The 12,467-nt window shown below is 43.6% G+C and overlaps 1 protein-coding gene across 8 annotated transcripts in view; it reads left to right on the top strand.

Moving 5' to 3' along the window:
* The window catches only part of PARN (poly(A)-specific ribonuclease), a 191,333-nt gene that overhangs the window by 206 nt on the left and 178,660 nt on the right, over positions 1-12,467 (top strand). For 6 of the 8 annotated variants that reach the window (XM_054454916.2, XM_063654684.1, XM_054454918.2 and 3 more), the window contains exons 2-5: positions 413-490; positions 1,848-1,927; positions 2,763-2,830; positions 2,912-2,993. In XM_054454916.2, the coding sequence (XP_054310891.1) occupies positions 413-490; positions 1,848-1,927; positions 2,763-2,830; positions 2,912-2,993 (308 nt within the window). Of the gene's footprint in view, positions 1-12; positions 126-412; positions 491-1,847; positions 1,928-2,762; positions 2,831-2,911; positions 2,994-12,467 lie in introns of those variants that run through there. The other 2 variants (XM_054454920.2, XM_063654685.1) reach the window with 2 other exon arrangements.

Genomic DNA, 12,467 nt, shown 5'->3' on the forward strand with positions numbered 1-12,467 from the left:
TGCACCTCCCCGCCTCCCCACACCCGGCTGCCCCTGGCCTGCTAGGCCGAGACCATGGCCGGCGTGTTTGGCTGGGCCTGGGGCTGAGGCAGCCAGCCCTTCAGGGCTTTTCCCTCCTTAAGCTGGTGCGCCTCTTGGGGTCTTGTCCCGCTGCGGACCGTGCACCCTAGGGGCCTTGTACTTACTCCTCCAACCCCGGCACCACCCGGGGCCTTGTCCTTCTCCGGGCCGGGCACCCCCCGGGGCTTGTCCCCCCTGGCCCATGCACCCCTCGAGGACTTGATTCCTCTCGCCCCGGTGCACACCTCCGGGACTTTTCCCCTTCCGGCTCTCAGCCTCGGCGCTCCTTCCCTCTCCCCTTAGCAGGAATTCAGGCCACTGGTTCTGAGCCTCTTTTTCGGTTTCTCCGCAGATTTTAAGAGTAATCTTCACAAAGTGTACCAGGCCATAGAGGAGGCCGACTTCTTCGCCATCGATGGGGAGTTTTCAGGTATCCCCCCCCCTTACAAGCTCAGGCTAGCACTTTGCAGTGCGTAGCCAAGGCTCCTTCAATCCCCCAGCCCCCAACTTCTTAATGCTTGGTGGTGGCCTCTTGCTGTTAGTAGCCTTGGGCGGGTTTCACAGGTCTCAGTGTTACCCTTTAAACGTTTCAAAAGCACGAAAGAAATGAAGATACGCCGTAGGTTTGTGATTGGACTCAGGATTTCAGATAGAGATGATGGTTTTGGTGCTGCTTAAAACAGTGCGGCGTGTACATTGCAGAGAGCTTGAGGATTAGGGTCAGAGTTTTTTTTTCTTAATTTTTTTTCTTGATGGTAAAATAGGTGTAACATGAAATTTCCCATTTTAAGTGGCTTTACAGTTAAGTGGCATTAAGTACATTCACACTGCTGTGCAAACATCACCATCCATCTCTAGGACTTCTTCATCTTCACAGTCTGAAACTCTTTACACATTAAACTGGCCATTCCTCCTTTCCCCCAGCCTTTAGCAACCGCCATTTGTCTCTGAACTTGACTGCCCTTGACATCTCATATAAGTGGAATCTTACAATATTTGCCCTTTTGTGACCGGCTAGGGTCAGGTTTTTGCAGATAAATGAGATATTTCTTTATGCGTTAGTGGACGTGTTCATTGCCTGCCTCAACAGGTGTGTATACAAGAAATACTTCACTGACACTTAAAGTTGCAAATTTTTTTTTCCCTTTTTTAGGGGGAGCAAAGACTAGTTTTTAAATTGTTGATGTCAATATGAACGGTTCACTCCCTTTGATATGGACATCCATTTTTGCTGTCTGATTTTCCATGTTTGAATCATGCAGGAATCCATGCAGGGGTAAATAGTATCCTTGGCTTTAAGTAGTGTCTAGTTGGAGTCACTTCCCTAAGAAGCTAAGAGTTTTCACCAGAAATAATTTTCTCTTAACCTTGAAGATACATTCTTTGTATAGATATTAACCACTCCAAACTCTTGACCAAGACTGGAACTCTGGCAATAATATACTTAGGGATTTATTGATGTCTGTTTATACAAGAATCTTTTAAAGTAGCAAAACTTATTCAAGCATAGAGGTTGTTTTCTTACATGATTACTGTGTTTTAAGTCATGTTTTAGACACTGGAACTGCCTATTCTCATGTTGAAACATTCGCATCTCTAAGTTCGTTATTAGAGGGTTTAACCTGGTGGCCACTGAAATTAATGCTTATTTTGAAAAAGTAAGTTAGGGAGTGCTTCCAAGTAACCTTAATTCATGATACGACATTATAGAGGCACTGAATGGTTGACTGGCATTTTTACGTTAGTATTTATTAGTAAGCTAAAAATTTTTATTTCTTAAAATCTAGGAATCAGTGATGGACCTTCAGTCTCTGCATTAACAAATGGTTTTGACACTCCAGAAGAGAGGTATCAGAAGCTTAAAAAGGCAAGTGGATGTGCTAGAAAATCTTTTTCTTTCTCATGTTAGTCTTCCTTATGTTAAATGATAGAGAAATATTGTTACTAAACTTGTGCATTAAGGTTTTGTAAGTGCAGTATTTTCTCCTCAAACCTAGCCATGAAGTGATTTTTTTTTGTTTTGTCTTGTTTTAGAGACAAGGTCTCGCTGTGTCACCCAGGCTGGGGTGCAGTGGCATGATCATTGCTCTGTGGAGTCTTGAACTCCTGGCTCAAGTGATTCTCCTGCCACAGCCTCCCAAGTAGTTGGGACTACAGGCGCAAGCCACTGTGCCCAGCCAATTATTATTTTTTTTAATTTTTACATATTTCTTTTGTGGAGATCGGTCTCACTTTGTTGACCAGTCTGGTCTCGAACTTCTGGTGTCAAATGATCCTCCTACTTTAGCCTCCCAAAGTGCTGGGATTACAGGTGTGAGCCACCACACCTGGCTTTAAAGTGTTATTTTAATGATATTTAAAACAGCAAAAATAATTGTTTGCTGGAAAACATTTTGGGGAAGGTTTAGCATTTTCAGTGTTAATTTGATTCATAGGAAATATGAGGCAGTTATTTTAATCATTTGGAAATAGACCTAATATGATTCTTTGGATGATGGATAAATAGGTCCTTAAATGGGAAAAGTATTATGAAATGTATACAAATTAATAAGGCTTCTGATTCATATGTGTTATCTGTTCTAATTGGAAGTATTCTGCTGAAGTCTCATTGAGTAATTCAGAAAGCCCACCTGTTTGAAAATGCTATGCTCACATGGAATATGCAGCACTTTTGTGACAGATATTTTATTTCCCTTTTCCAGCATTCCATGGACTTTTTGCTATTTCAGTTTGGCCTTTGCACTTTTAAGTATGACTACACAGATTCAAAGTAGGTTGTGTTAACAAACGTTGGGAATTCTGTTTTTGTGGCACAATGTCGCCTCCTAAGTCTCCTTTTATCTTATCCCAGGTATATAACGAAGTCATTTAACTTCTATGTTTTCCCGAAACCCTTCAATAGATCCTCACCAGATGTCAAATTTGTTTGTCAGGTAAGTAGCATAATTGAGATTTTTCTTTTCCGATGGCTGATGAGGCAGCATGGAGATGTGAAATCAGAATTTGGTTCTACTACTAATTTTGGGCTTTGGGGCAAATCATTTCACCTTTGACCTTCAGTTTTAGGGTAATAAATTAATGACCCTGTTATCTCCTCCTTTGCTGTAGAATGAATTAAGGAGGGCCAGGTGTGGCAGCTCATGCCTGTAATTCCAGCACTTTGGGAGGCCCGGGGCGGGCAGATCACGAGGTCAGGAGATCTAGACCATCCTGGCTAACACGGTGAAACCCTGTCTCTACTAAAAGTACAAAAAAAAAAAATTTGCCGAGCGTGGTCATGGGTGCGTGTAATCCCAGCTACTCAGGGAGGCTGAGGCAGGAGAATGGCATGAACCTGGGAGGTGGAGGTTGCAGTGAGCCGAGATCACGCCACTGCACTCCAACCTGGGCAACAGAGCGAGACTCTGGCTCAAAAAAAAAAAAAAAAAGAATGAATTAAGGAATAAGATGCAGAGACAGACAGATATGAGAACATGAGATTTAGTAATTCTAAAGCTGAATTTGATAACATAGCTTCATAACTCCATTTGGGACTTTTATTATCTTACCCCCAAGTTGAACCACCTACACATCAAGACTTTCAGGCTTCTTGGCTGGACATGGTGGTTTACGCCTGTAATCCTAGCAGTTTTGGAGGCCGAGACGGGAGAATCACTTGAGCTCAGGAGTCTGAGACCAGCCTGAGCATAAAATAGTGAAACCTCATCTCTATTTTAAAATAAAAATTAAAATAAAAGACTTGGAGGCTTCTCCTTATCCTTACTCATTCTCCTCGCATCCACTCCGAGGGTGTAGACCTTTATTTTCTGGAAAAGCAGAGTGTGTGTGTATCCTATCCAAAAAGAGAAAGCCCAGAAGAGGTTCAACTATTTATGCTGACTTCCTTTTCTCAAGCTCACTAATTAGGAAAGGGGGGTAGGAAAAAAACTACTGTTTCTCTTGAGAAGAGAGCTTAATTGATGGGTCAATATTAGGGAGGTTCTCCTTCAGGATATGCCCTCTAGAAGTGTTGTAGCTGACCTGGTAGACACTCAGTAAATATCACTTTTTCCTTTTTGCTCTCTTGATTATCTGTTGTAATGGATAAGGAGAATGTGAGTAAGGGGTGTGGGTATGTGGCTATGTGATTAAAGGTAAGTCTTAATCTTTTCTCCCTTAAAATCTTGCATCCTATCTTCTCTCCCACTAACAACATGAATTTATTTGAGTCTTGCCATCTTTCCCTTCTCTTGCAGATTAATGGTAATGCAGTTATGAAAGTCTCGAGGGTAGGCTTCAGAGTGATTGAGTTATGTCAAATTCTTTCTCAAAACTGGCAGTACATAAACAAATGAAATCGAGAGTTAATCATATGCTTGTGGGCAAAAGAGAAAAGGTGAAGGTTAAATTCTGGTCTTACAGACAGTTTCCTAAATTAGCAAGTAAACCAGTTGACATTTTACCTTTACCCTGCAATCAGTTAATAGCTATTTATCAATCACCGTGGTATGGGATACTTAAAGAGTATTTATAAATTTTCTTTTCTTTTTTTTTTTTGAGACGAAGTTTCGCTCTTCTTGCCCAGGCTGGAGTGCAATGGCATGATCTTGGCTCACCGCAACCTCTGCCTCCCGGGTTGAAGCGATTCTCCTGCCTCAGCCTCCCGAGTAGCTGGGATTACAGGCATGCACCAAGATGCTCAGCTAATTTTGTATTTTTAGTAGAGATGGGGCTTCTCCATGTTGATCAGGCTGGTCTCGAACTCTCAACCCCAGGTGATCTGCCCACCTCGGCCTCCCAAAGTGCTGAGATTACAGGCATGAGCCACCGCACCCGGCCTTACAGTTTTTTTTTGGTAAATTTTCATTGAGGGAAAAGTAGGCTCAGTTGGGAAATTTGTGTGGATATAGTTTTCTAGCAGTACCAGCAACACAGAATTATTTAAAATGGGTTCCATGGCTTTGGGTTAATCAAACAAAAGCAGAGGGTGGCAATGGGACACCTTGGGGCTTTGTTCTTTTTTTTTTGTTCTTTGTTTTTTGTTCTTTGTTTTTTTTTGTTCTTTGTTTTGAATGGCACTTTGTTCTTTTTTTTTTTGAGATGGAGTTTCGCTCTTGTTGCCCAGGCTAAAGTGTAAAGGCACAATCTCAGCTCATTGCAACCTCCGCCTCCCGGGTTTAAGTGATTCTCCTGCGTCAGCCTCCTGAGTAGCTGTTACTACAGGCATGCACCATCACGCCGGCTGATTTTATATTTTTAGTAGAGATAGGGTTTTTCCATGTTGGTCAGGCTGGTCTTGAACTCCCGACCTCAGGTGATCCTCCCATCTTGGCCTCCCAAAGTGCTGGGATTACAGGCATGCACCACCACGCCGGCTAATTTTATATTTTTAGTAGAGACGGGGTTTCTCCATGTCGGTCAGGCTGGTCACGAATTCCCGACCTCAGGTGATCCTCCCACTTTGGCCTCCCAAAGTGCTAGGATTACAGGCATAAGCCACCACATCTGGCCGATGGCACTCTGTTCTAAACGATCAAGACAAAACTGGTTATTTTGGGAAATGTATTGGAAACAGATCAGAGGAACTTCACCCACTGTACAAACCATGATTGTACACGTGGAATACTTAATACAGTTGTAGTTGACAGCCACTCTTTTAAAAAAAGCTATCATAGACTTGAAGATAGTCCAGAGAGTAATGTCTAAAACAGATGAATAAAAATGCTGGGATTCTCTAGTGTGGAAAAGCAAAGGCAGAGAAAAGGTTTAGACTCTGTAAATTTGGGAATTGTATGAAAAGGTAAATGTATTTTTCGATTTTCTTTGGTCTCTCATTTAAGGTGTTTGTTTTATTTAAAATTCTATAGTTGTAGCAGAGTTGCATACAAGGGCATTAGGTTCTGGAGTTAGTAAGTAGGGTAAAAATTGGGTCAAAATCTCTCGCAGAAAGCTCTTATCACCCTTAAAGCATACAGGATTTGAGGATGCAACAACTTAATACGTTCTTTAAAAAATAAGACCCTGTGTGCGCAGTGAGATGCTCCCATGTGCTTGTCAAGATGTGGAGGAATGGGCTGACAGAACCACACTCACACCCAGAAGAGTGTGTTTGTAGAATAGTAGGGCAGTCAGCATAGCATGAAATTTACATCATTTTTGTCTTCTCCTTTTTCTTTTCTTCCTCTTTCTTTTTCAGGCTGAAGATCTGTAGTTGAATTCATAGAAGGTATTTTATATATATAGTTGAGAAAAACTGAAACATAACTGCTGTATGTAGAGTAACAGATGTGTTTCTTTTCTTTTCTTTTTTTTTTTTTTTGAGATGGAGTCTTGCTCTGTTGCCCAGGCTGGAGTGCAGTGGTGTGATTTCGGCTCACTGCACCCTCCGCCTCCCAGGTTCAAGCAATTCTCTTGTCTCAGCCTCCTGAGTATCTGGGACTACAGGCACCTGCCACCACGCCCTGCTAATTGTTGTATTTTTAATAGGTACAGCGTTTCACCATATTGGTCAGGCTGGTCTCGAACTCCTGACCTCAGGTGATCCACCCGCCTTGGCCTCCCAGTGTGCTGGGATTACAGACGTTAGCCATTGCGCCTGGCCAGATGTGTTTCTTTTTTTTTTTCTTGTTTTTGTTTTTGAGACGGGGTTTTGCTCTGTTGCCAGGCTGGAGTGCAGTGGTGCGATCTTGGCTCACCACAACCTCCACCTCCTGGGTTCAAGCGATCCTCCTGCCTCAGCCTCCTGAGTAGCTGGGACTACAAACACGTGCTACCACGCCCAGCTAATTTTTGTATTTTTAGTAGAGACGGGGTTTCACCATGTTGGCCAGGATGGTCTCGATCTCTTGACCTCGTGATCTGCCCACCTCGGCCTCCCAAAGTGCTGGGATTACAGGTGTTAGCCACCATGCCTGGCTGTGTTTCCCTTCTTATATCCTTTTCCCATGCCACTTCCTTCCCATTTTACTCCTTTTTTCCTAGCTTTTATGTACATGTATACATATACACATATGCCTAAACACACATACATATTAGCTTTTTTTTTTTTTTTTGGAGACAGAGTCTCTCTGTCACCAAGGCTAGAGTGCAGTGGTGTTGTCATGGCTTACTGCGGCCTTGACCTCACCGGCTCAAGTGATCCTCCTGCCTTAGCCTCCTCAGTAGCTGGAACTATAGGCACATGCCACCATGCCCAGCTAATTTTTGTATTTTTTGTAGAGCCAAGGTTTTACCATGTTGCCTTGGCTTGTCTCGAACTCCTGGGCTCAAGCGATCTGCCCACTTTGGCTTCCCAAAGTGCTGGGATTACAAGAGTGTACCACTGCGCCAGGCTTACATTGTAAAAAATGGGCCAGGCGTGGTGGATCACACCTGTAATCCCAGCACTTTGGGAGGCAGAGGCGGGCGGATCACAAGGTCAGGAGATTGAGACCATCCTGGCCAACGCGGTGAAACCCCGTCTCTACTAAAAATACAAAAAAAATTAGCCAGGCGTGGTGGCAGGCGCCTGTAGTCCCAGCTACTTGGGAGGCTGAGGCAGGAATGGCGTGAACCCGGGAGGCAGAGCTTGCACTGAGCCAAGATCACGCCACTGCACTCCAGCCTGGGTGACAGAGTGAGACTCCGTCTCAAATATATATTTGTGGAATCCTAATCACATTTTATGCAACTCGCATTTGCCAGTCAGCAGAATGTCTTTTATTTCGTAGTATGGATATATATAATTTGTTTAATCAGTTACTTAATTGAAATTTGGAGGCTTTCCAATGGTTATCAGCAATTCTGTAGTCAACTTCTGTGTTCAGTATATCTTTTTGTATATGTAAGAATTTTTTCCTATTATAGATTTCCTAGAAGGGGAGTTGTTGAGACATAGGATATATGCATTTAAAGTTTTGATGGATGTCTCAAATTGTCCTACCAAATATCTGTTCTCATGTCTTGAATCTTTCCATTTTATTTTTTTTTTGAGACGGAGTCTCACTCTGTCACCCAGGCTGGAGTGCAGTGGCATGATCTTGGCTCACTGTAACCTCCGCCTCCCGAGTTGAAGTGGTTCTTCCGCCTCAGCCTCCCAAGTATTTGGGTCTACAGGTGCGTGCCACCATGTCTGGCTAATTTTTGTATTTTTAGTAGAGACAGGGTTTCACCATGTTGGCCAGGCTGGTCACGAATTCCTGACCTCAAGTGATCCACCCGCCTTGGCCTCCCAAAGTGCTGGAATTACAGGCATGAGACACTGCTCCCAGCCTCATCTCTTCAATCATGAACATGTTACATTTATGACAAATCAAAGGTAGTGGCTAGTAAACCCCAAAAGGTTTTGTTAGTTCAAAGGTTTTTTTTTTTTTTGAGATGGAGTCCCTGTCACCTAGGTTGGAGTGCAGTGGCACGATCTTGGCTCACTGCAAGCTCTGCCTCCCGTGTTCACGCCATTCTCCTGCCTCAGCTTCCCAAGTAGCTGGGACTACAGGAGCCGCCACCATGCCCAGCTTATTTTTTGTATTTTTAGTAGAGACAGGGTTTCACCGTATTAGCCAGGATAGTCTTGATCTCTTGACCTCGTGATCTGCCTGCCTCGGCCTCCCAGAGTGCTTGGATTACAGGCGTGAGCCACTGTGTCTGGCCAAGTTCAAAGGTTTTCTTAAAAATTGTGGTAAAATATACATAACATAAATTTTACTATTCTAACCGTATTTAAATGTATAGCTCAGTGGCATTAAGTACATTGACACTATTGTACAACCCAAAGAGTGTTGTTTAGATTAGAAAATAAGCAGCTTCAGAAAAGGCATAGATGACTCTGACTTTGAATTCAGTGGGATAAAGGAAAGTAGGATGTTTTGGTGTCTAGTACTAGAAGGACAAAAATGTCTTCCACAGTTTGTCTTTCAGTGTCTTTGTCAGAGACGGAATGTTTAGGTGGGCAGAGTTATAAGAACACTCCAGCCATGGTAGACAGAAGCCCGCAGACCAAATCAAAATACACTGAGTCTTGGTTCTTGGTTCAGGACAGGATTAGAAAAGAAGTGGGGGTAGGGAAAGATTGCTTGTTGTAAAGTATAAAAGCCTGGCCATGATGGAAGTGATTTGCATGCACTCCCATTTGTTTATGTGTTTTTCTGTGTTCAGATTGTCTTTTTATATCTCACCGTTTTAAAACGATTTGTTTTGGTTATTAAAGATATATATGGTATTTACCTTTCAACATAAGATTAAAAAATTCGTAAATGAAAATTTGAAAGAAAAGAAAAATGATACAATCACTATGGTATGAATAGAACACAGAATTTGTACCAAAGAAAGTGTAATTTGTTTGTCCCTGAGCTTCCTAGCAGCAAAGAAAAGAGGGAAACACAGTCGTTCCGTGGTCCATAGGATTAGGACAATCCAGAACTCAGGATTAATATAGCTTTCCCCAGAATAGAGACCTCAGAACATTTACCCTTGAATTATAAGTAAATGATTACTGTAGAAAACCTGATCTTCAATCACATCTCTGAAGTCAGTACTGTGATGAATTTAATGGAACTGTTTGTTACCATGTCCTTCAATCTAGACTGATGGCATAATGTCAAAGTACAGTGCAGGAAAGGGACCGGATGAAAATGATTCAGATGTGTAGCCTGCTGATGTTCTGACTTGGCCAAGAATAAAATTAGAGTAGCTACAGTAATGCTTATTTCTTAAGTTCATTTGAGTATGAACTCCATAATTTTGCCATGCTTGTGTTTCATCTATAGTATTGTTCACTTAATACAGTGTTTTTTGTTTTTTGTTTTTTGTTTTTGAGATGGAGTCTCGCTCTGTCACCCAGGCTGGAGTGCAGTGGCACAATCTCAGCTCACTGCAAGCTTCACCTCCCTGGTTCACGCCATTCTCCTGCCTCAGCCTCCCGAGTAGCTGGGACTACAGGTGCCCACTACCGCGCCTGGCTAATTTTTTGTATTTTTAGTAGAGACGGGGTTTCACCGTGTTTGCCAGGGTGGTCTCGATCTCCTGACCTTGTAATCCGCCCGCCTGGGCCTCCCAAAGTGCTGGGATTACAGGCATGAGCCACCACGTCCGGCCAATGGTTTTTTTTTTTTTTTTTTGAGACAGAGTCTTGCTCTGTCACCCAGGCTGGAGTGCAGTGGCATGATCTCGGCTCACTGCAACCTCCGCCTCCTGGGTTCACGCCATTCTCCTGCCTCAGCCTCCTGAGTAGCTGGGATTACAGGTGTGTACCACCACGCCTGGCTAATTTTTGTATTTTTAGTAGAGACGGGGTTTCACCATGTTGGTCAGGCTGGCCTCGAACTCCTGACCTCTTGATCCGCCTGCCTCAGCCTCCCAAAGTGCTGGGATTACATGCATGAGCCACCACACTCAGCCTGTTCTTTGTTTTTTTTTTTTTAAGAGACAGAGTCTTGTTCTGTCACCGACGCTGGAGTCCAGCGGTGTGATCACAGCTCACTGCAGACTTGAACTCCTGGGCTGAAATGATTTTCTGATTCTCCCACCTCAGTCTGTGGGATAGTTGGGAGTACAGATGGGAACCACCACACTTGGCTAATTTTTAAATTTTTTGTAGAGATGGGTCTCCCTATGTTACTCAGGCTGGTCTCAAACTCTTGGGCTCAAGCGATCCTCCCACCATCTCCTAAAGTGCTGGGATTACAGGTATGAGCCACTGTACCCAGCCTAATATATACTTATTTTTAAATAATTTTATTATTATTATTTTTAATTGAGATGGGGTCTTGCCATGTTGCCCAGGCTGGTCACACAAACTCCTGGGCTCAAGCGATGCAACCACCTCAGCCTCCCAAAGTGCTGGGATTACAGGTGTGAGCCACCATGTCCAGCCCAGTCTAATGTTTTTATTTAAATCTGGGAACATATTTTGGCTCATGCTGGGTTCGAGATATATTTGTTTCATAAGGCTTATTATTGGGAACTTCTCTTTTGATCTTTTTTTTTTTGAGACAAGGTCTCACTTTGTCACTCAGCCTGGAGTGCAGTGTCATGATGGTAGCCCACTACAGCCTCAACCTCCTGACCTTCCATACTTAAGTGATCCTCCTACCTCAGCCCCTGGGTAGCTGGGACTGCAGGCATGTGCTACCATGCCTGGCTAATTTTTAAATTTTTTGTGGAGATAGGATCTCACTGTTTTGCCCAAGCTGGTCTTTAACTCCTGGGCTCAAGTGATCTTCCTCCCTTGGCCTCCCTAAGTGCTAGGATTACAGGTGCGAGCCACCGTGCCTGGTCTCTCTTTTGATCTTCAACATTGAGAACATTTAATTAAGATTTTGGGTTTTCATTATCTAATTTGAGGTGGATGTCAGTGTCTTATAACCTGTGCATGTGGCTATGTTAAACTTGAACCTGGGACAGGGTAATAAAATACATATTAGTTCTATTTATAGTTTCCTAGTCAGTACTACAGCAGTCAAGCGATCAGGAGCTTTCTGCCTATTGGGAGAATATCTGTTTGCCCAGTGGATTTTTTTTTTTTCTTTTCTTTTTTTTTTTTTTGAGACAGAGTCTTGCTCTGTCACCTGGGCTGGAGTGCAGTGGCTCTCTTGGCTCACTGCAACCTCCACCTCCCAGACTCAAGCAATTTTCCTGCCTCAGCCTCCTGAGTAACTGGGATTGCAGGTGCACACCACCACACCTGGCTAATTTTTTTTTTTTTTGAGACAGAGTCTTGCTCTGTCACCCAGCCTGGAGTGCAGTGGCACGATCTCGGCTCACTGCAAGCTCTGCCTCTCAGGTTTACTCCATTCTCCTGCCTCAGCCTCCCAAGCAGCTGGGACTAGAGGCACACACTGCCTCGCTGGCTAATTTTTTTGTATTTTTAGTAGAGACGGGGTTTGACCATGTTAGCCAGGATGGTCTTGATCTCCTGACCTCGTGATCTACCCGCCTTGGCCTCCCAAAGTGCTGGGATCACAGGTGCGAGCCACCACACCTGGCACACCCGGCTAATTTTTGTATTTTTAGTAGAGACAGGGTTTCACCATGTTGACCAGGCTGTTCTCAAACTTCTGACCGGCCGGTCTCGAACTTCTGACCTCAAGTGATGTGCCCACCTCTGCCTCCCAAAGTGCTGGGATTACAGGCCTGAGCCACTGTGCTGGTCTACCCAGTAGATTTTTTAAAAATATTATGAAGCAGGCTGGGTGTGGTGACTCAACATCTGTAATCCCAGCACTTTGGGGAGCCGAGGCAGGAGGATCGCTTGAGTCCAGAAGTTTGAGACCAGCCTGGGCAACATAGTGAGACCCTGTCTATAAAAAAAAAAAAATTGTGAAACAAAGGATGTTTGTTTTGTAAGCTATAAAGGAGAAGAGCCCAAATGTTTTAAGCAAGTTAATGGATCGTTTGTGGAGTAGAAATTCCTTGTATTGTGACCTTTGGCACATTGCTTCCTTGCCTTATTG

The sequence above is a fragment of the Pongo pygmaeus genome, chromosome 18 (genome assembly GCF_028885625.2).
Source record: "Pongo pygmaeus isolate AG05252 chromosome 18, NHGRI_mPonPyg2-v2.0_pri, whole genome shotgun sequence".
In the NCBI taxonomy this organism is placed as follows: Eukaryota; Metazoa; Chordata; class Mammalia; order Primates; family Hominidae; genus Pongo; species Pongo pygmaeus.